A 24,956-nucleotide genomic window follows, 5' to 3' on the forward strand; every position below is an offset into this window, starting at 1 on the left:
TTGACTACATTTATAACACTGAGAAAGACAGGAAAGCTCCCAGGAAGTATAAGTTAAAAAAAATTTTAAAGACAAGTATGATGCTACTTTGAAAAGTAATGTCACTTTAACACAAAAACAAAGATCATTAAGCTTAAATAGAAATTAGAAAAACTGTTCTGACACTACCTAGTCTAGGATCTTATGAACTCCTAATCTGAGTGATAGCACACAGTATTAAATTTGAAGTAAAATGGCAACAAGAACTAAAACCTCAGAAAAGAGGTACCTTGTAGCTATAAGGATTAAGATATGATTACTTACAATGACATGCAAATTAACTATCATGATTCCTACCACACAGTGGGACCTCAAAAATGATAACACATTTTCTTCATTTCTTTTTTTTGTAGTTTTGTTCTAGATGATTTAGAATGTTCTGTTTGGGTTTTTTTTTTTTTTTTTTTTAGGTGGGTTGGCTTTTGTTGTTTTGTTTGCTTTGCTTTGCTTTGCTTTGTTTTGCAGTACTGGGACTTGAACTCAGGGTCTCATGCTTGCTAGGTAGGTACTCTACCACTTGAACCATTCTGCAGCCTGGACTTTTTTTTTTGTTTTTTGCTTTGTGGTACTGGGGACGGAACCCAAGGCCCGTGCACTCTAGGCAAGCACTCGACTACTGAGCTGTATCTCCAGCCCTTGATTTTTTAACCCATGGTATTGCTATGTAGCTGAGGCTGGCCTTACATCCTGCCTCCACCTTCTAGGTGCTATGAGTACTGGAATTATAGGCATATACCACCATGTCTGCCCAAAGACATTCCTATGGTTTTAATTTAATTAATGAATTAAAACATAACTATTCTTTGGTTACAAAACAGTGATTTAGTTCTCTAGTGCTCTCTCCTTTCTTTCCTTTATTGTAAATAGTTCTCAATTAGATTCTCTTATCATAGAAAATATCTGATACATACTTGAGATTTATTAATTGCCATGGCACAGAATTCAAAGCACCATTTAGTAAGGTTTCTTAAATTTATGGGCCAATATTACAGTGTTAATAACCTACACTGGAGCTGGAGGTGTAGCTCAAGTGGTAAAGCACTTGCCTAGCAAGCACAAGAACCCTAAATTCAAACTCCAGCACCTCAAAAAAAATTATTTGGCTGAATTATAAACCTATAAAACTATACTTTGATCAATCCATTGTTTAGAATCAAGGGATTCATTTATTTGTTTATTTATTTTTGTATTTTGAGACAAGGTTACCCTATGTAGCTCAGCTGGCTGTGAATTTACAATCCTCTGCCTCTCTTTCTGGAGTGCTGGGATTAGAGAGGTGCATAACCATACCCAGACAGCACAAGAATTTGAGCAAGAAATGCTAAAGAAATTTGAAACAGTTACCTTAGCAAAATATGTGTATATATTGACATAAACTGATAAATACAATGCCATTTCCCCATGTAAAGACAAACACCCTATGGTAATATAAAATAATTTGATCTGTTAAATTGAGACTAAAGGTTATTGTTGGCCTCTGTAAAAGACTACCTACTATACATAATGTAAGTAAATCTAAGGATTAAAAAATCTATAAATAATTAAAAATACCTGATTGTATGACATGTGAATATTTCATTAAACCTGTTATTAAAAATCTGCCATACCTCTTTTCAAAATCCTAAATTCTGGCATAACTATGTAAATTGTTTTAAATAGTATTCACATTTCAGTTCTTTATAACCTGTAATATAGAATTCTACAAAAAACAAATCCTGTTATGACTTACATTTCTGGTACTTTACTTCTAGTGTTGCTATAACCATCAATTTATTTGCTTAACTTTGTTGTTCAAGAAAAATGGTCCCTGTTTTATTTAGAGCCTACAGTATTGTTCAGAAAAGTTTTTATTTCTAAAACTTTCATCCATTAACATACTGAATCTTAAACTTCTAACTACCTCTCCATGGAACAAAAACAGATTTCTTAAAAATGGGAAGGTAAACAAATTTCAGACTGCTGACTCTCAACTACACTTCCTGAAGTCTGACACTTGGCTCTGTGGAGAGGTGATGAGAGGAATTGTTGTTCCCAGTCCTACACCCCAGCCCTGGGACTCATGGGATAAAAAGATGTTATTGATTGGGAGTGTATAAAAGTATGAATAGTAGGGAGGCAAAAATTAAAAAAATAAAGGATCAAGAAATACTCCTTTACCCAATATTCTGGATTATGGATTAGCAGTATCATTTATTTATGTTCTAATTAATATGTAAGAAGAACATCTACATTGGTGAATCTGAGAAACACATTTTAAAAAATTAAACAAAGAATTTCCTTGAACACAAATATTCCCAGCCTCTAAATTTTAAAATTTAAATTGATTTAAAACTTGTGAAACACAAACCTTTATGGCAGAACTAGAAGTCTGTTCCCACCAGGCCCTCATACCTGATAGCAGCCAATCCGGCTCCTTCAAAACTCTGAAGAATTAACTATATCAAGAGTCATCATTTTTATGCATTTCATATTTAAACAGCAAATGCTACAGCTTTTTTTAACTCACAAGTTTTTAAATTAATGTGCATTTCCCTAGATATCTAGTCTTTTGACCAGAAAAAAACAGTGAGTAACTTGGTAATATACTCCAAATCTCTTTAATATCACCAAGGATATTAACAAATAAAAATGTGACTCTAATGATATATCCTAACTGATTTCTCTACAGTAATTATTCTGTAAATTAAGCTCTCTTATCCATAATGGTATATGATAAAGTACTCTTTGGTTTTATTGGTTGTGTTTTTCTTTGAGACAGGGTCTTGTTAACGTAACCCAAGCTGATCTGGAACCATCTAATATAGCCCAGACAGGTCTCAAACTTTCAATCCTTCTGTTTCAACTTCCCGAGTGTGGAGATTACAGGTGTGTATTATCACACCCAGATTTAAAGTACTTTTTTCTGTCAACAATTCTAGAATACTAGCAATAAACTAGATTGGTCACTCAGAAAGTAAACTACATAAAAGAATGTTGCAAATGTTCTAAACTTTGTTTTAGATCATTGAAACTTTCTGTGTAAAAATAAAACTTTCAAAGTTACCGTTACCTCCTTATTCTCTTCACCATCTTTTTAATGCCAATAATTTCAATATACTACAAATTTATTGCTTCAGAATACTTCCTTTGGTCAAACTTTTATTTTCATGATTTTTAAACGCATAGCTTTTAATGTGCTTTATCTGAGGAGGAGTTTCTCAACTTCATGAGGAAAATTAATACTTTACTGGCAACCCAAAATCAAGATCTTTTAATACTGCACATAAGAATTTCTAAAATTGAGTTTGGTATTATTTAAAAGTATTGTTCTTTTTCCAAACCTAGCTAACATTTTTTCAGCTTTTAAAAGGCACTGGATCTACTGAAAACAGTTGTTAAAAAGCACAGAAGAAACAGACTTTTAGTTCTATACATATTCAACATGTCTTTAAAAACGATCTCAAAAGATATAAAAGAAGTCAGTTAGTTCATTTCTATATGTGGATTTAAAGTGAAATGCTTAATAAAAGGTATTTTATGTTTTAATATCTGATACAATTTTTTAAACTAGATATAAAACTTTAAATTGCAGAAAAATATTCGAGCCATTTTGGAATCCAGTAGATATAAAGTGAACCAGGTCATCTTTATCAATCTGATATCTAAAAAATTTAATAATTCACAATTAAATCCACAGAAACTGTTAGAAAATGTCTGGCAACACATGAACAGTGAGCAGGGATAGTAAGTCTGACATATTTAAAGTTTTCTTGCCCTCAACATGGAAGGCTTCATACTGAACTACACAGTTTGGGAAATATTGGAATAAAAGGTTATTGGCACATCGGTTAATGCAAAAATATATGAAACTATACTATAGAACCAATATTTTCAATTAATTAACAATCTTCTACTTCAGTGTTCTCTTTGTAAAACTAAAAGAACTTACTGAAAACAATGTTCTGATGGACTTTAAGTAGCATTTTTAAAAATAAGAGGTATCAGAGAAGAAACCTCTAATTAGGATATTTATCTATATCTGCATATCTATAAATACATATTATATTTTCTTTTTCTATAGCAAACACACTCAGCAATCTATAAACCCAACTTAAAGAATTACAGTTGGGTAAGCTAATTTTATGGAAAGCATTCATACTAATTTATTACTAATCAAGACTTTTTTCTATTAGCTAATCTGTCAATCTTTTATTCAAATTCAAAATGAAAATTTGAACCAGTTTTTTATGGTTACAAAGTGTTTGATTTGAAAGCTGAGCAAAAAATAAACTCAAAAAAATTCAAGCATTACTTTCTTTACTTTATTAATACTAGTGAATATCTTTACATAAATACATTCAAATTTCCAATACTTTACATGAATTTAAAGTATGACATCACCTATTCTTTAAATGTAGAAAAGTTTATTGCAACATGCTACAAACAGAAAAGGATTTGAGAGCTTGAGTCCTTTTTCAGAACATATAAAATGTTTTCCTTTCAGCAAGTCTTTAAAATATAGTTACGTATAATTTTCTATCCATAGCTTGGTTTTTACCTTTTTAAGTACACTCAACAAAACAGTTTTAAACTGGTTCACATATTTGAAGACAAGGTCCATTTTAGCAGATGGCACTTACCAATGTGCCAAAATGATTTTTCTTTTTTTTTTTTGATGCTGGTGTTTGAACTCAGGGTCTCACACCTGTAGGCAGTTGCTCTAGCCCTTAAGCTACTGTGCCAGCCCTTTTTTCACAGCCTATTTTTGAAATAGGGTCTTGCTTTTATGCTGGGGCCTGGACTTTGTGCTTCCCTGCTTAGCTAGGATGACAGGCGCACACCACCATGCTCAGTCACTGGTTGAGATGGGGTCTCTTATTAACTCACACCTCCATCCTACCTATTTCTACCTCCCAAGTAGCTAGAATTTCAGGATTGAAGTACCATGCTTGGCCCCAAAATGATACTTTAAGGAATAATAATTTACATCAAAAAATCATATTGAAAAATTAAGGTTAAAAGTATATATTCGAAAACCTCCTAAAGAAACCCTCAAATCACACTCTTTTTGATATGAACTTTGCGAGCACTGTTCATGTTGGCCAGATAATACCCTAGTTTTCTTTAATAAAGTAAAATGAAGTGCATACCAGCAGCGACTACAGCTGGAGGAGGCGAGCCTGCCTCACCACCACTTGTCTGACTCATTGATGCTACAGATGTTTCTCTAGATGGAGGTAACTGTAACTCCTTTGGGAGAAGATCATAGACAGATTCTGTGGGGAGGAAGGGGAGAGAGAAAAAAATTTTAAGAAAGTCAATCAGCAATCTAATTACATGTGTATGAAATGAATATCTTCTTCTCATGAGATGTAGGTTATTCACAGAAATCAACCCCACATCATGAAGAGTTATTAGCAAATACTTTTATTTTATTGTATAATTTTATTGAAAACTAAAGAATGAATTTTCCATTAGTTCTGTACCTGGGTTTGTTTGTTTTTTCTATTTTTTGTCTGTTGTTATGTTGTTGGTTTTATCCCTTTCTTCAAGATAGTATCTAGAAAAAGTTACTAAATTTTAAAACTGGATAAAACTACACAGACTAATAAGAAATATCAACCCAAGATGGTCCAAATTTTTCCTTTGTTAACAGTACCAGTGTAACTTGTCATCCTTTACATAAGAGATAACATATTCTAGCTTATACCAACTTTAAATTGGCTTCTTCAATTAATTCATTAGTCTAATACTGCTCTTTATTCAATGCCCTTTGGCAAATAGTATTTTAACCCAACACTACCCTAACTCAGATCTCCCTCCTAAAGAAGCTAAAAGAAGTACTGTCATGGCTCAAGGAACACTTTTTATTCTCTGAGGCATCTGCAACCCTGAAAAGGAACACCTATAGGATACTCTTAAATCAGAAAGCATAAGTATCTGTATCAGGTTATGACTATTTTTGCATCCCAGATAAAAGAAGCCTGTATCTTTAGAAAGTATTTCATACTTTAACTGTCCATAAATTAGATTTATATCTACTACTTTAAACCCTTTGTGGTTAGATTTGTATGTGGTTAGATTTTTTTGGACAGAAATAATTTTCAAAATATTCTCTAAAGATAGCAGAATCAATGTTAGAATGAACTTCACAAAACCAATTAGAAGTATATACCTATTTTAAAAAGAATGAAGGCACAATTAATGGACTTGCCTAATATGCCAAGTAACCCAACATTCTAACAACTAAAGAAGATATCAATAATCTGCATGAGTGACTACAGAAAGAAAGATAGCACTATTAGACATTTTATCCTTGGTAACACACAACACTTTTAGTTAACCGATTATTGAATTCTAAATACTTTGCTCCTCCCAATTAATCATTAACAATTTATCCAACATTCTAAATATTCATCTTCAAAACATTTGACAAATATGGCATCTATGTAAATATGATATGCCTGGCAGAAAATTTTCAGCTTATTAAAATGTTATTAAACATCTTAAATTTCTATCTTTCTAAGACAGAAGGTGGGGAGATATGGAAAATCTAATTAAATGGCATTACCACCAAATACTTATTTTGATACAGCTATCTTTCTCAATTCATAATGAAAACAAAGAGATCCAAAGACATAAAGAAAAACACACAAGACCATTTTTGTCCAAGTAAGAAGAAAAACTGAAAACAACAAAAAAAACCCCAGCTTAAATAAAAAGAGAATAGGATCATAAATACATTTATGACTCATATCAAAGGGGAAAAGCTTATCCCAATAATAGCCCAACACCAATAGCACTTTTCCAGAAGACTGTTTTTCTACCTCTCCCATTATTTAAATCAATCAAAGCAAAAGGAAGGCTTGGGCTTCGGGGAATGAAGGGGTGTGTCTCAAGTGTAGAGTGTCTGCATAGCTAGTTGGAGACCTTAAGTTCAAATTCCAGTACCATTAAAAAAAAAAGCCTTGTGGAATGATACATTCTACCTTTCCCTAAGAATCTCTATTAGAAATATATAAGCAATGTTAGTAAAAAAGTACATTCTAAATAACTAAATACAGAACTTGTTACAGCCCAATCTTTTCCACAGTCTGCCTCCCAAAACAAATACATCATACTCTAGGTCAAACTCAGGCCTGTAATCCTAGCTACTTGGGAGGCCGAGGTTGGGAGGACTATGCTTCAAGGTCAGTCTAAGCAAATCTTTCATGAGACTCCCATTTCCAAAATAATCAGAACAAAATGGATGGAGGTGTGGCTCAAGCAGCTGAGTGCCTCTTTGCAAGTATAAAGGCCTGAGTTCAAACTCTAGTCCCACCAAAAAAAAAAAAAGTGTAGGAAGAATGTATTCCTTCATCAAAGTGTTTTGCTTTGAAGGATTTTAATTTGCACATGTGTTTTGAAACTGAAGAACTTCTTTGTGGAATTTTTTTGTATATCCAAGGGAAATAGCAATTAGTGCATTATCAGCACAGGTTCTGATTTCAGGCACTTCTACTTTAAACCTCTGTAAAACTTAAAGCCTAACTTAAACTCTTCTTTTACCTCATTACCTCCAAACTGTACCTGTCCAACCTGACCACATACACTCGCCTTTTTCTTAAATCTGCTTCCCATCAAATTCCAAAAGATTAAAAAATATAAATTATGCTATGAGTACAATTGTCATTTGGTTCTAAATTCAATCAAATTAAAGTTTTACAGTTTCCACTAGCTAATGAATGAACCTGTGAACCAGAGCATAGGTACTTTAAATCTATGAAAATGACAGTTCTACATAAGTGCTAGTTATTTCATGATACATGATAATATCTAATTCTGCTTTATCTTTTCAATTAGTTTATAGAAGTATGGGAAGAATGAAGTTCTATGTTTATAAACACAAAACATAACCAAAAAAAAGAGAGAGAAGATTGGGCAGCTACCTCAGGCTTTTGGAGTCAGTTTTTTGATGAATGAACACTCTAGGTTTTTTCCCCACGAAGGTTGTTTCAACCACAAACCAAGTAATTCTGTTGTTTTGATTTCAAAATAAAAGTACTAGAGGCATGGCTCTGAGTTCAAACTCTAGCACTGTATTTTAAAAAAAGGAAACTTAAATTGAAAAAAAAAAGCAGATTGGAAAATTCATAATGGAAAGAGATTCTTGTTTTTCTTTTTCTTTTTTTTTTTTCTTGCGGGACTGAGGTTTGAAATCAGGGCTTCATGCTTGCAAGGCAGGCGTGCTATCACTTGAACCACACCTCCAGTCCTGGAAAGAGATTCTAAGGGAAGATTTCTTTGACAAAAGTAAAAACACTTTTGAGAGGGGGGGGGAAAATGACTAAGGTTTCCTTTTGTGGTGATAAAATGTTTCAAAATCAGATTACGGTGATGATTACACAACCCTGTAAATATACTAACAACCACTGAATTGTATTCCTTCAAACAGGTGAAATTTATGGCATGGAAATTATATATCGAGAGAGAGAGAGTGAGAGAGAGAGATTGAGAGAGAGAGAGAGAGAAAGCACAAGTGAGAATTACATAAGAGCAAACAGAGTTTATGACAATGTTCTTAATAAACTTCATGGACAAAAACAGTTTCTATTTATAAAAAGCAAAACTGTGAAGAAGTCCAACCTATAAATTATTTGACTTTTAAGACTCCTCTGGAGAATGTGAAAAATGCTACAGGCACAGTTATACTAAATTCACCAAAATATGTGATGAACGTCTCTAAAAGCTCTTGTAAACAACATGAAGATATGTTGACTTAGTAAAACAAATGACTTCTACCCCAAAACACTCAAAAGTGTTTAAGTTTAACCTGGAGAGAGGTGGTTAATAAACTAACAACTTGAACAAAGATTTCAAATTTGCAAATGACAGAAACTTCAGAGGGATATATATATTGTCATAATTCATCATGAATGACGAAAAACAGAAATATGTACCCAACAGAATAAGGTAAAATTTAATCAGGATTAAAAGTGACAAAAAGTATACAACAGCTGGGTACAGGTAACTCAAACCTGTAATCCTAGCTACTCAGGAGGTAGAGATCAGGAGGATTTTGGTTCCAAGCCAGCCCAGGCAAATAGTTCTGGAGACCCTATCTCAAAAATACCCAATACAAAAAAAAGGACTTGTGGAGTGGCTCCAGTGGTAGAGCACCTGAGTTCAAGCCCCAGCATCACAAAAAAAAGTACATAGCACTTATACACACTATCACCCCAGCTTCTAATCTAGAAATTATTTTAGAATTTTCTAAAGGATTTTTTTCCTCAGTCTGTTAACTAGGGTGACTATTTTCTTATATATATGTTTCTATTAATTTTGCTAATAATTTGTGTAATTATAGCTAATCAACTCATCTATGGCTTGTCATGAATTTCAGTTGACATTCAGTCTACATTTAGGTATACATGTAGCAGAATTAGGGCAAGTGCAATGAAATATATAACTAAATTAACATAAATTCTTAATATAAGGGTATGAGTTAAGAACTTAAGAAGAAAGGGGAGCAGATTCAGAAAAGCTTAAGTGCCTAGTGAAAATGGAAGGAGGGGACAGAGGAATGAAATCACCACTTTCAGGTACTAAAACAAATTAATGCTTCCCAAGTTAGAAACAAAGGCAACAATGTAAAAATGGGTTGGCTGGTTTGTCTGATTAGTCATTCTGTAAATTTTAATTGATCTATTTATGTTATTAATTATTTCTGGGTCAATTCAGTTCATTCTTCAACACTGGCTATGAAGGGGTAGAAGAACTTCACTATTGCCCATCAAGCTCAAAGTACACAGAAATCCTATCTTGAGGGCCTAAGACAGTGAGAGAGAAGGGAAACATTGGTAACTTGATAGTGCAGTTTCTTTTTTCTTCTCAGGTGGGCACTCTGTGCTCTAACTTCTGACTGCCCAAATTCCATCCTCTACTGCTTCATTCTGTTACTGCTCGTTCCAGAAAGAGATGAAAAGCTCTCAAAACCCCATACTCCCTTCTCACTTTCTCCAGAAAAGCCCAGGGAAACAAACTAGAGAAAGGAGCTGAGAAAAGCTGGGCATTTTTCTTGTTCTTCACCCTCAGCAAAACAACAACATTAACAACACAATTATAGCTACCATTTATTGAGTATTTTGAAGGACCAGGCACTATGCAAAAGCTCATTGTGTGTGTATGTGTGTGTGTGTGTGTGCATTCTCATTTAATTTCTAAACAATCAAGAAGGGAATGATAAATATAAAATTCAGGATAAAATTCAGGACAATAGTTCCCTTTACAAGAGGCACAAAGGAGGAGCAGAAACCAGTTGGGGCAAATGAAACCATCTCATATTACTAATGTATGCTAATTCAAAAATAAAATAAAAATTTTTTAAAAGAATAAGTTGGTCTAGACAATCCTTTTACAAATATACAGACAAACTATATAATAAAGAAGAACTGTAGTTGGGTGTGGTGGCACATGCCACTAGCACTCAGGAAGCTTAGGCAGAAGGATGGTGAGTTCAAAACCAGCCTTAGCTACATATGGAGTTTGACGCCAGCCTATGGCAAAAAAACCTTATAGAGCCATAAAGAATAGGGCCCAGTCTCACAGAGCTGCAGGATAATGTGCTTAACAGAACTCTTAAGTTGTTATTCCTCTGTAAATTATTAATGTCCATCTCATCCTGGTTGACCTGAGAACTGGCATTTAACTGCTTTGGGGTCAGAGAGAGAAAAAAAGACAAAGTAAAAGTGTCAGAGGCCATCTACTTTATGACTTATCTCAAGGTTACCTAGTTACTTTCAGGTAATAACACTGTACACAACTAATACTGGTTACTTAGTAGGGATGGAAATTAAGAATGAAAAGAAAATTTAGTAAATAAGATGTTTTTGTTCAAATTGTCAAGCAAGCAGCTAAATGGAAATATTTGTGGTTAAAAAAAAAGTCTCTAGCTGGGCACTGGTGGCTCGCCTATAATCCTAACTACTCGGGTGGCAGAGATCAGGAGGATCGGAGTTTGAAGCCATCCCAGGCAAGTAGTTTGAGAGACTCTATCTCGAAAATACCCAACACAAAACAGGGTTGGTGTAGTGGCTCAAGGTGTAGGCCCTGAGTTCAAGCCCCACAAAAAAAAAAAAAAAAGTTTCTAAAACAAAATGAAACTATGCTCAAAAAAAGACACTACAATAATGAATGCTCCCTGATACAAGGTACACTATAACATCAGAAACTCCATTTGTAAACACTTTTATCTTCTTAAAACTAGGAGGGTTCCTCCTCCCCCATTTTTAACTATAAATCTGAAGCTGCTAAAAGACATTTGAAAGTTTTCTAAAACTTTCAGAAAAAATGGTTTAGGAAATAACTGCCTTACTCTTCTATCTTTCCTTTAACTATCTCAGTAACCTGGTGAATCCCAAAGCCATGATTCTACATGAAATATTCTCAAATGAAGTGCCTGGCATCTCCAATGTGCCAACATAGTTCTACATGAAGAGAGACAGCATTCATTTTGTTAAAAAACACTTCAGACTTGTCATCATACTTGGCATCCCCACTGGAAAAATGTACTGGCTGCAGGTCCACTGGATATTTGGTTTCTAAAAGATTATAGAGTCCAAGAATAACTGGTAAGTGATGCTCTGCTTTAACAAATTTTTTCAGTTTCTATGTTTAAACCAAGTTTAAGTCTGCTGTCACACATCGCTTATTCCAGATTGTATTTTATTGTTATTTTCCTATAATTTAGTGGTCTAAGGTAATTTTAATTATTATACAGCAATATACATTATGCCAATTTGAGGAACAAGATAATGAACTTGATAGATATTGTTTTATAGAGTATCTTGTATTTTCTTCCACTAGGGATTACTTTGTACTTTAAAACTTCATGTGCATTTTCTAAATAATTTCCTAGCATGAAATACAGAATAAAATATATTTTTAAATATATTTTTAAACTATTATAATTATGTACATTCTAAATTTATTTATGTTATTTCCTAAAGAAATTATTCTAATCTGTCTTAGAAGAAACAAAACTCTTTAAGTTATAAAGGATCTATACATCACTAAGTGAAACATTTATGGCTTATTTACAATTTCCAAAAATCTTACATGAGTACTTTTTAATAGTGTTAAAAACTATAATCCAGGCATGGTGGTAGACACCTATAATCCCAGCATTGTTCCAAAAAAGTACATACATGCACATGTTTCATTAAAAATTTAATATATAAGTAGTTAATTACTAAGTATTTTAAATCAGCTTTGTAACTGGTAATTTTACTTTTTAAAATCTGTTTGCAAAGAAATTAAAATATCAAAGGAAGCAAGCTTATTTCATGTCTTCATGTTTGATCATCTGGCCATCAAAAAATAATCTAGCTGGCCATGGTGGAGCACACCTGTAATTCTAGCTACATGGAAGGCGTAGCTAAGAGGATCTGGGTACCAGGCTGGACTAGGGCAAAAAGCAGGAGACCCTAACTGAAAAATAACTAAAGCAAAAAATGGTTGGGGGACATGGTGAAGTGGTAGAGCATCTGCTGAAGCAAGCATGAGTCCCTAAATTCAAAACCCAGTACTGCTTAAAAAAAAAAAACAAAAAAAAACTGCATTGTTTTCTCTCTCCCTTTTGCCATAATTTCTGCTTAAAATCAATCAAACAAAGCCAAATACTTTGGTAGAGAAAGGTAGCAGTCTTAATTACAAAATACACCATGTATTATCTCTTGATCATTTTTACTTGCTTGATGCCTTATTTGCCACATTCACAGGCTCAGCATTTCAAGTTATGCCATCTCTTCTCACTGATTGAATAGCAGTTAAACATCCATTAAACTAGCTTCTATGCTGAACTGGAGGCATAAATATAAAAGAAAACCACTTGGAGTTCTTTTCCTTCTCCTGTCCCTCTTGAGCCAGTCATCCAGTTCAGTTTCAGTTCATCTATTTCTTAAACATCTTTACACTTATATCCTACTCATATCATATTCATCATTCTCACTGCCACTACCTTGGTTTAGGAATTCATTATTTCTTAGGTTTTTTATTTTTTTCCAGTACTAGGGTTTGAACTCATGCTTGCTTGGCAGGCGCTCTACCACTTGAGCCACTCCACCAGCCTTTTGTTTTTATAGCAAGGATTTTTTTTCAGTAAGGTTGGGGGGTGGGTAGCGAGAAACATTTCTTGCTCTCCATGCAGGAAATGGGAGAAAAGACTTACTTAGGCTATTGTAAAAACCTTCTTACTCATTTCCATCTCTACTACTATTCTGCATTTCTCTGGCAGGATGATCTTCACATATAAGTCTGATCTTTTCACAGGAATTCTGCCTTGGGAAAATTGATGGAAGGTGGAGCCATTTCCCATAGTAGAGAATATAGGAGGTAAGAGGAAATGTGGGGACCTGTAAATCTTGCATAGTTCTCCCACGTGCATGCAATGAACACTGTTCAATTGGCTAAGCAAATCCTTTACAGATCTAGAGTTCTGCTTCCCTCCCCTTTATACTCTACTCTCAGAATTCTAACCATCCTGTCTTCCCCAGAATCCTAGCTCTATTACTTCAATTCAAGGAGACCACTGGATTCTGCTTGGACCTCCTCTTCTGAAATCCCCCTTTCCGCACAAAAGCCTGGAAACTTTCTCCAGACAGTAAGTGAGAGCACTTTACAGAGATCATCTCATTTATTTTGTCTCTCAGGAATCAGTACTCTTCATTGCATGATGTTAAATATAAAGATAACTACTTTTTTGGTACGTTCTTTTTTTCCCCTAGTACTGAGGATTAAACCCAAGGCCTTGTGCATGGCAGGCAAGCACTCTACCATTAAGCCACACATCCCCCAGCCATTGGGTTTTTTTTTTGAACAGTCAAGGCTGGCCTAGAACTAGCATTCCTCTCACCTTCCCCCAGGGCTAGGAGTACAGCTGTGCACCATTACACCCAGCTGTTTCATATACTTCATCAGGCTTTCTAGTTGGTTCAGGCAAGAAGGTAAACGTAGTGTCTGTTACACTATCTTGGCTGAGAGCAGACGTTGTTCTATTGTGATTTTAACCTTATCAATATGTTGCTCATCACCATGTTCTACTTGACAACCTTCACTAGATTTGAAGATTCTTTTTTGGTGGTGGTGGTGGTACTGGGGTTTGAACTCAAGGTTTACCTTCTTGCTGAGCAGCTAAGCAGACACTCTATCACCTGAGCCACATCTCCAGCCAGATTTGAAGAATTTTAAGATCAAGAATACTATGTGTCCTATAAAAGACAACGGGTTAAGCACATTTAGATTTTTTAAAAATGAGAGTCGATATTGTGATGTACAAAAAATTATCTGTGTGCATACAACTGTATCCTTTATATACTAGGCAAAAAAAGAGGATCAAAAAGAAATTAAAGACACAGTAGTGTGGTGGGGACTTAGCTCAGTGGCGGAAAGCACTTGCCTAACCTGTGCAAGGGGTCTGATCCCCAGCACAGCAAAACACAGACAATAATTACTGTCCTCAAAGAACTGAAAATCTGGTGGGCATAGGCCAACATACACATATATGAATGAAAGATCTAGAGAATAATAGGTGCTACATTAGACAATAATTACAATTAAAGATCAGAAACAGGAAGTCAGAGTCTGAAAAATCAGTAATACTCTCTGAAGTGTGGGGAGTGGTGGTACATAGCTGCCACCTCAGCACCAGGGAGAATGAGGTAGGATTCAGAGTTCAACCCCAGCCTAGACTATAAGCTTTTTTTTTTTTGGTGGGACTGGGGTTTGAACTCAGGGCTTTGTGCAGCCTGGACTACAGAGCAAGACCTAGTCCTTGCATCTTCCCCACAGGTAAAAAAAAAAAAATCTTTGAAAACATATGATTTGGGCTAGGGGTATATGCCTCAAGTGCCAGAGCACCTGCCTAGCAAGGATGAATTCAAATCCCAGTATACCCCAAAAAGCAAAGCAAAACAAGCCATCTGTCATACAGCAATCAACAGTAATATGGGAGAAATGGCCAAAACAATGTATGCACATGTGAATAAATGAATAAAAATTCAAAAAAAAAGTAATAAGCAAATATAAATCTACATGCTTTTTTTTGGTGGTACTGGAGTTTGAACACAGGGCTTCATGCTTGTTAAGCAGGTACTCTACCACTTGAGCCAAGCCCCTAACCCTTTTTTGCCTTAGTCATTTTTCAGATAGGGTCTTGCATCTTTGCCAAAGGCTGGCCTCTAAACGACATACTACCTATTCTTCCAAGGTAGGTGGGATTACAAGTGTGCCATCAGCTTTTAATAGAAATGGGTTATGCTAACTTTTTGCCTTGGCTGGCCTTGAACCACAATCCTCTTGATCTCTGCCTCCCAAGTAGCTGGGATTACAGAAGTGAGCAACCATACCCATATAGACCCAGCCACCTTCTAAAACCTAGTTTTGATTGTTCATAGCAGGAACAGTGAAAGTCTGGCTATTAAAATTTACAATAATGGGACTGGGAACATAGTTCAGTGGTAGAATGCTTTTCTTACATACTCTATCCCTGGGTTCAATCTCCAGCACCGCAAAAAGCAAACGAAAAATTCTAATTATGTTAACTGTATAGCTATAAAATAACAATAGTACTAATTAAATATTTGTTGGATGAATATTTACAAGTGCCTATTTTATGATTCTGCAGACTTACCTCTCCTTTCTCATTTTTTTCCTCCACGTTCTCAAGATACAATAATTTTCAACTCCTCATACACATACTCTCTTGTGTTATTTCTTTGCAAATGCCATTGAGTTTTTTTTTTTGAAACATTGACTTCCCACAGCCCCTTTCAACGGTTACTTATTTCCCATTAGGCTTTCCTGACTATGTCAATCTTAATTAGCTATCCCTTCTATGTATTTCACTTAGCAGCATACTCACTGTACAATGTTCATTCAGTAACTACCACTTTACCTGTGTGTATTTCCTATTACGCTGTATACATCATAAGGACAGTGGCTGGGTTAGTCTCAATCATACCATCTCCTCAGCAACAGCACAGTGCTTGACACAAATAGGCAGTCATTTGATAAGTAAGAACGAGCAAGAAAATAGACTCAGTGGGACAGACAATATAAGAAAAAGTAGGGCCAAGTGCTAGTAGTTTCACACCTGTAATCCTAGCTACTCAGGAGGTAGAGATCAGGTTATCAGTTCGAAGCCAGTCCCGACAAACAGTTAAAGAGACCCTATCTCGAAAATACCCAACATGTAAACGGGCTGGCAGAATGACTCAAGTGGTAGAGCACCTGCTTAGCAAGTGTGAGACCCTGAGTTCAAACCCCAGTACCACTGGAAAAAAAGAAAAGAGAAAAAGAAAAAGAGGGGAAAGAATCAGAATGTGAAAAGAAACTAGTAAGAAGCTGGGGAAAAAACAGAAAAGAACTTTTAAGAGGACAGTGTCAATAATTTCAGCTACTCAAGAGGTAAAGGTAAGGGGATTGTAGTCCAAGGCTGGCCCAGGCAAAAGCATGAGACCCTATATGAAAAACTAAAGCAAAAAAGGACTGGGGCATGGCTCAAGTGGTAGAACACCTGCCTAGCAAGCATGAGACCCTGAATTCAAATCTCAATAACAGGCTAAATAAATAGTACAAGAAAGCACGATCTAGGGAGCAGACTGCCAAAAAGGAAGAACTTGAAAGAATGCATTTACTCAATGTGGCAAAAGATAGTCCTGATACTTTTGCCAAAGAAGGGAGTGATGAGGAATAGAAGTCAGAACACAAAGAGTTCTAGTCCAAATAAACTGAGAAAATAAATGCAGAGTGAGTAGAAATATAGACTACTAATTCACAAAGTCTTTCCAAAGAGAAGGAAAAAGACTCTTAAGACAGGGCCAGATAAAAGGTTTATTTTATTGAGTAAAAGAATAAATTAGGTACACTTGATACCATAAAGTGAGCTGGAGGTCTGGCTCAAGAGGTAGAACGCCTACCTAGCAAGCACAAGGTACTGAGTTCAAGCCCCAGTACTGCCCCTTCCCCCCACAAAAAAGAAAATGCTTGTAGATATAAGGACATGTACAAGAGATTTAACTAGGTGGCATGTGTCCTCAAGGTGGCATATGCCTGTAATCACAACTACTTGGGAGATCAAGCAATGTTTATTTTACTTAATAATGGCCCCACAGGGCAAGATACTGGCAATTTTATTACAATGTATCGTTAATGTATGCACATATGAATAATAAAAGAAAAATGAAAAAAAAAAGTCAAAAGAAAAAAAAAAAACAATATATCGTTAAAATTGTTCTATTTTATTATAAGCTATATTCTGGTTATATATATATAAGAAGAAACACAGTATATATAGGACTCAGCACTATTGATGATTTCAGGCAACCAATGGGAATTTCTTGGAACGCATCCTCCACACATAAGGGGAAGACACTACTGTATACCATTATTGTTTGCAATAAATAAGAGGAAGACAGCATGTCATAATGAAAAAGCAAAGAAAGTCATTATAGTTCCATCATACATTTTGTAGCCTTGGGAAAATTACTTAATATAGAAACACTTAATTGTCTCATAAAACAATGGTAATACCTACCTATCTTCTGCACTTGTGTGTGCTACCAATCAGGTGTAAAACTATTATTACTATATTAACTGAAGTTTCTAATAACATAAAGCCACAATTTCTGCTCTCAAATGGGAATCCAATGAGGAGGTGTTACTAAAATACTCTATGGGCATTATTTCTTTTATTCCAAAGGCAATCACATAAATACCTCATGCCCACTTCAGGATGACTTTAATTTCACTTCAAAATATACAGCTTTCCTTTCTATAAGTCTTATACTTCCTGTACATATCTGGAGAAGTGTTCCCTTTGGCTTGTACAGTGTTTTAAAACATTTTGAATTCATCGTCAACATTGAATAATGGGATTTTACATAAAAATCCAGACTTTTTTGGCTTCTCTTGACAAACCACAAGATCTGGCAACACAAAACCTATATATAGTCCCAGGAGAAAAGCTGGGGGTGCCTACCCACTTTAGTTTACTCTCTAGTTACAGAAAGTACCATTTAGCCAGTTTCAATGATTTGCATTACAACTGTCTGTGTAATGCAGGTGCCTGACTTTTCAATTCCAACAGCTGGGTTGTAAGATTGAGGTCTTTTTTTGTGGAACAAGACAAAAGATGAGTTTTTTCTTGAAAGAATTACAAGAGTTTATTAAGGAGACTGGAAGAGTAAATGATCTCAGCTTTCTTGATCAGACACCATTCCTTAGTGGCAAATTTAGTAAGAAAGAAACTGACTACAACAGCCAAGAGCTGGTAAGTACCTGATCTTCCACACAGTAAAAGTAAGGATGCAGTACAAAAAATACTTCCTATTTTTTTTTAAAAAAAGGAATAAACTTTCACAGAAATTAGCAATCATACTCGTAAAGCACTTAAAAAACCAGGCATGGTGATCGTGCCTGTAATACTAGCTACTTTGCAGGCAAAGGAGGATCATGATTTGAGGCCAGCCTGGCCAAAAATTTAGGAGACTTCTTCTCAACCAGTAAGCTGGGTGTGGTGGTACATGCCTGTCATCCCAACTACCTGGAAGACATAGGTAGGGTCACGTTCCAGGTCTGCCCAGGCAACAAACTTGAGACCCTACCTATTTTCAGGTAAAAGAGCTTGGGGTGTGACATAAGTGGTAGACTGCCTGCCTAACAAGTGTGAGACCTTGAGTTCAAATTCCAGTATCACAAAAAAAGAAATATTTTTTCTCCAGATACTCCCATTGCTTACTATTTCAATTCCTTACAGGTCTCTGTATGCACAAATGAGGCAGCACTCAAAGAAGCAGTCCAAACACCCTAGGCAAAATACACCACCTTACCACTGTCTTATCCCTCTTAACCATGCTTTATTTTTTCTTTCCCTGAACTTTTTAGATAAAATTTATAAAGTTCAACCTTTAAGGTATACAATTCAGTGTGCTTTAGTATATTCACAAAGTTTTATAGTCATCATTATTTTCTAATTCCAGAACATTTTCATCTCCCACAAAAATAAACCCCATGCCTATTAAAAGTCATTCTCCATGCCCATACATCCCCTCAGTCCCTAGCAATCACTAATTTTCATTCTGTCTCTATAGATTTGCCTATTCTCATCCCTGAACTTTTGTATTTGTTTATTGTCTGTTTCTAGCCACCCATAAAGTACCTGAGGAAAGTATTTCTTTTCCCCTTCTCTCCTCCCTCCCTCCCTTCCTCCCTTCCTTTTGGTGGCACTGGGGTTTGAACTCAGGACTTTATGCTTCGTAGTCAGGTGCTCTACTGCTTGAGCCATGCCTCCAGCCCTTTTTGTTCTAGTTATTTTGAAGACAGGAAATAGGATCTCACTTTGTGCCCAGGCTGGCATGGACTGCGATTCTCCAGTATTTCAGGCTTCCCACCTTCTCTGGGATGATAGGTGCAAACCATCACATCCAGCTTTTTTCTATTCAGATGGGGTCTCAAGAACTCCTTCCCCCAATACACAAACTTTTTGTATGGGCTAGTCTAGAACCTGGAACTACATTCCTTCCTATCTCAGCCTCCTGCATAGTATGGGATGACAAATGCACTCCCAGCTATTGGTTGAGATTGCGTCTTCAGAATGTTTTACTCAGGCTAGACATGAACCATGATCCTCTGGATCTACACCTCTCAAGTAGCTAGGAATACAAGGATGTGCCATGGACACCCAGCTTCATTTTCTTTACTTTTATATTCTCAACTACATCAGTGATTGGTGCACAGTAGGTACTTAATATGCTACAAGCAACTCACTTTCAACATATTCTAAACTGAACTATCTTTTTGCTATTTTTTAGCATAAAAAAGTTATTGTAAAGTAGCATTTGAAACTGTGCTACTTTAATAGAGCAAAGAAATCTGTCTACCTATTAACATGTGAGCTGGTTTCTTTTTTCCTTGGTGGTACTGGGGTTTGAACTCAGGGCCTCCTGCTTTATCATCTTAAGCTACACCACCAGCCATTTTTGCTGCAGTTACTTTTTAGATAGGGTCTTATGCTTTGGGATGGGGCCAGCCTTGAACAGAAATCCTCCTACATCCAACTCCTAAGTAGCTGCAATTATACACATGCTACATCATACCCTGCTTGTTTTTGAGAAAGAGTCTCACTTTTTTCCACAGGCTAGCAGTCCAGGTAAGCCTCTTTATACTTCAAAAACATTATTTCTACTTCTATCCAACCATGCTGGATTTTAACACACCAAGCATTTGTTCCCCTCTAAATCTTCCAACATGATATTCTCTTTTCTGCCTGATACACCCTTCTACTAACACAGACCCTTCACCTTTACGTGACTAATTTTTATGATTTTAGAACTGTGTTTAGATGTTGACTTCTATTTGCCTTCCTGATCCCCAAGCACACCAACACAACTCTTAGGCCCTACCTCATCAATGTGCTTTCCCTTTTCAGAGTATTTAATATAGGATTTTAAAAACATTTTTATTAGTGTATATATTATTTGTACAAAATGCTTTCATTGTGACATTTTCATACATTCATATAATGTACTTTGATCATACACACCCCCACTACTTTCCCTTATACCCCCCATCCTTGATCCTCTCCCTCTTCCCTAATCCCTCCTTAGTAGTGCTTACAATTATTTACTGGTCTGTCTCCCTTAATGTAAGGTAATCTCAGTTTAGGTAGGAAAAATATTTTTGTCTTTTAACATTATATAATAAGCTTGCCTTATTTGTGGATTTATTACATGCAGCTTTGACCAAGCACCATCAAAAATTTTTTTTAATCAAAAGAAATTTCAAAAACAAAAATTTTAAATTCCCACACACGCATTGCACATCTCAGCTGATGTGTAGCTTGGTCAGTCCTGTATCATCATTAGTTGTGTTTAAATCATTGTGTAATCTGCTGTTTCCCTGAGCTTAATTTTATGAATATAGGCCTCCATAAAAGCAAATAGTGCCTCAAAAATAAGCTAAGAATTAATGTGTTTAATTTAAGTGATAAAGTTGAAAATTTTAGATGTGCTGAAAATTTTAGATGCGTTGAAAGGTGGCATGTCTTTAGTGGATGTTAGGTGAAGGTGTGGAAAAATGAATCAAGCATCGATTGTATAGTACTGAAGCATTCATGGTGAATGGAGGTCTTCTTGAATCATATACCTGCAAATACCAAGGGCATACTATATATATGCAGAAACTCATTAAATGATCTTGGCTAGACAAAAAAAGAAATGTATTAAAGTCAGAACACTTTTGTTTTAGACCTACTTCTCTACTAACAATGTCAAATTGGACAAGTCTCTTAATCATCTAGAGTTTTTGTCTTATGATCTATAGAAAGGGTGATAACTGTATCTCTCAGGTGTCAAAAAGATTAAGGGATATAACATATATCAAAGTACTCTACAGGGCTGGAAGGAGTGGCTCAAGTGGTAGAACACCTTCCTAGCAAGCACAAGGCCCTGAGTTCAAATCCCAGTACCAAAAAAAAGGGCCCTACAAATTGTATGCAATAGTATAAACTGGTATAAATTACCTACTTTCCTATCCTCCTATAATCTAAATAATACTAACTTGTTTATCACAAAATTCAAGTCACAAATTTCACCTTAAAAGTAATTTCTCTCAAAACAAAATCAATTCATTTGGTGGTATTCTAGGAGCAGAACAGTTTCAATTTCAGCTCTCGGAGTTTCAACTAACAAGTAGATTTTCCTGAACTTGTTACTGTAGTAATGTGCAAATAAGTTAATGAACAACGAGGAAGACTGAAGTAAATTCAGCCCATAAACTGTAACTAAAAACAGTATCTGAAGGGAAAAATGGCTTTAATAGAGAGTAGGTTAAAATATATATTTTATATGAAAAATTCTAAAGCCCTTACATTCTTATATTATATAAAAATGGAATAGTTTTCCAATAATAAACTCAAATTTTCCACTTACCATTTTCTCTTTTTCAATTTAATTTCCTCTCCTTTTCATCGCCTCATTCTACACACCAACTAGTTATTTAGGATCACATTCCTCTTACTTATGTTCGCAAAATTACTTTGCTAAAAACTTAAGGGAGCCGGGTGCCCATGGCTCTCCCCACTCCCACCAAACAAATCAAAAGAACTTAAGGGTGCTGCAATACCAAGAGATGATTAAAGTAATTAATTTGTCAAATATCATTTTATTTGAGGTTCCTCCTTAGATGCTTCACTCTGCCATCTAAAAAGACAGAGGAACTCAGCAAAAGTAACATTTTGTTGCTGTTGTCTTGCTTTTTTGTTTCTTTGAGACAACGTCTTGTTATGTAGTCCAATCTGGCCCGGAACATGAGATCCTCCTGTCTCTGCCTCCCAAGTGTTGGGATTATCAGCATGCCTTTCCTGGCAAAAGTGACATGTTTTTAAGGTGACAGGTAAAAATAAAGTTCTAAGATTCCAGATATTCATATTCAACAACTCGTATATAAAATGTTGAAAACATATCAGAACCCAGTTCATTAGTTTTGGGCAGTAATGTAACTAGAAAAAATAAGCATTTTAACCTGGAATTTCCATGGCTCTTTCACATACCAATAATTCCCATTATTTTTGAATTTTAAAAAGGATTAAATTCTTAAATAATTCAGAAAATGGATGCTAATCCACTCTTATCTCCACACTTCTCTGCCCAGCTTCAAATTCTGAAATAAAAACCTTATTTTACTCCAAAACCAAATTGTCCCATTTAATATTTACAGAAAGTAACCTAAATGGCCTCTTAAATCAACAGCTACATAGTTTTATACTTAGATTAGAACAATTACTTCAACTTTAGGTAATCATCACTAATTCCTTACATGCTACGCTGGAATAATGACACTTGAAGAGATGCAAAATTTTACCACAAATATCTTAATATACCTCAGAAGTACTAAGCACCTAACACTGGAGCTTACAAAGAGATAGTCAGTCTACTGGTAACTATAAGAACATGTATTTATGTTGATGAATACTTTAGAAAACATAGGAAAAAATCTTTAAAATTCCAATTAACAAACATTTATATATGAACAGCTGAAGATTTTATAATGAACTGCTCAAACACAATTTGCCTTTAAGAATATATCTACACCCCCTAGTTGTACACTGAGATACAGTATAGTATAGCATGTTATATTAGTAGTATTATATTAATAACTTCCACTACTATTTCAGATAGGGTCTCACACTTTTGCTCAGGCTGACCTCAGACTGAGATCCTCCTAACTCAGCCATCCAAGTACCTGGGATTACAGACAGGTTTGTAGCACTTCACCTAGCCCTACTAATGTCATTTCAACTAAAACATATTTTTAAGAAGAATGAAGTGAGCCTGGGCAGAAGCGAGAGACCCTATCTGAAAAGCCAAAGAGCTAGGCATGGTATCCAATGCCTGTAATTATAGCTGTTTAGGAGAATCACGGTTGAGACCATCCCAGGCAAAAAGTTCTCAAGACCCCATCTCGACCAATAAAAGCTGGGTACGGTAGTGTGAGCCTCCCACCCCAGCTTCACAGGAAGCATAAATAGGAAGATTGCAGTCCAGGCTAGCACGGGCATATGTGCCAGACCTTATCCCCCAAAGAACTAAAAAAGCAAAAGTGATAGAGCACTTGCTGAGCAAGCACAAGGCTCTGAGTTCAAACTTCAGTACCATCAAATATTATAAATAAATAATAAACAAACAAAAGGTCTGAGGGACTAGCTGAAGTGGTAGGACACTTGGCTAGCAATTGTCAGACCCTGAGTTCAATAGTCAGTACCATAAACAAAAAAAGCAGGATGAATTGAGAGGAATGCTAAAAGATGATAAAACTATGAATTTCTTAAGTATTAATTCTCTTTAAAAACTTAAGCTGGGTATGGTGGTACATGTCTGTAATCCCAGCACTTGGGATACAGTGGCAGGATTTTAAGTTTCAGGGTATTCTGAGTTACATAGAAAGACTCTATCACCAAAACACACACACACACACACACACACACACACACACACACAAAACCTTTTAATGTCTTTGAAGAACCAAAACAAGAGTTACATAGAAAGACTCTATCACCAAAACACACACACACACACACACACACACACACACACACACACACACACACACACAAAACCTTTTAATGTCTTTGAAGAACCAAAACAAGAGTTACATAGAAAGACTCTATCACCAAAACACACACACACACACACACACACACACACACACACACACACACACACAAAACCTTTTAATGTCTTTGAAGAACCAAAACAACTCCACTTTAATTTCAGTGATGTAAATAAAGTACATGTAAACTGCTTAAGATTATGATTTTTAGAGTATGTAATATTCACAAGTTTACAAACACTACAATTTCTTTCTTCCTTTCTTTGTTTTTTGGTGGTACTGGAGTTTGAACACAGGACTTCGCACTTACGAAGCAGACACTCTACTTCTTATACCACACCTCCATCCCTTTTTACTCTGCTTATTATGGAGATGGAGGTCTTGCTTTTTGCCCAGTTTGGCCTGTACCAATCCTCCTATTTTAGGCTTCCCGCCTTCACTGGAATGACAACTGTGTCCATTGAGATGGGGGTCTTATGAACTATTTGCCCAGGCTGGCCTCAAATAGTGATCCTCCTGAACTCAGCCTCCCAAGTCGCTAGGATTATAGGTGTAGCCACCAGTACCCAGCTAGCCCTAATAATTTTTGACTGGGAAAAAAAATAAAGATGACTAAGTACCACATATTATCCATATGAAAATGATTATCATTTTCCCTTTTAGGTTATTGGTAGGAGATGCTCTAGGCCTAACAGGCAATAAGTACCATAGAAAAACAGAAAGAATAAAGCTTAATTGTTTTCATAGCTTTGAAAAGATTTTTACTAATTTTCTTAGGAAGGTAATGTTTTTCA

The 24,956-nt window shown here is 35.5% G+C and overlaps 1 protein-coding gene across 7 annotated transcripts in view; it reads right to left on the bottom strand.

The window, feature by feature from the left end:
- Positions 1-24,956, bottom strand: part of Nfat5 (nuclear factor of activated T cells 5) — a 109,398-nt gene that overhangs the window by 59,132 nt on the left and 25,310 nt on the right. For 5 of the 7 annotated variants that reach the window (XM_074055749.1, XM_074055748.1, XM_074055750.1 and 2 more), the window contains one exon: positions 5,169-5,294. In XM_074055749.1, the coding sequence (XP_073911850.1) occupies positions 5,169-5,294 (126 nt within the window). Of the gene's footprint in view, positions 1-5,168; positions 5,295-24,956 lie in introns of those variants that run through there. The other 2 variants (XM_074055753.1, XM_020165528.2) reach the window with 1 other exon arrangement.

The sequence above is a fragment of the Castor canadensis genome, chromosome 15, assembly GCF_047511655.1.
Source record: "Castor canadensis chromosome 15, mCasCan1.hap1v2, whole genome shotgun sequence".
Classification (NCBI taxonomy): Eukaryota; Metazoa; Chordata; class Mammalia; order Rodentia; family Castoridae; genus Castor; species Castor canadensis.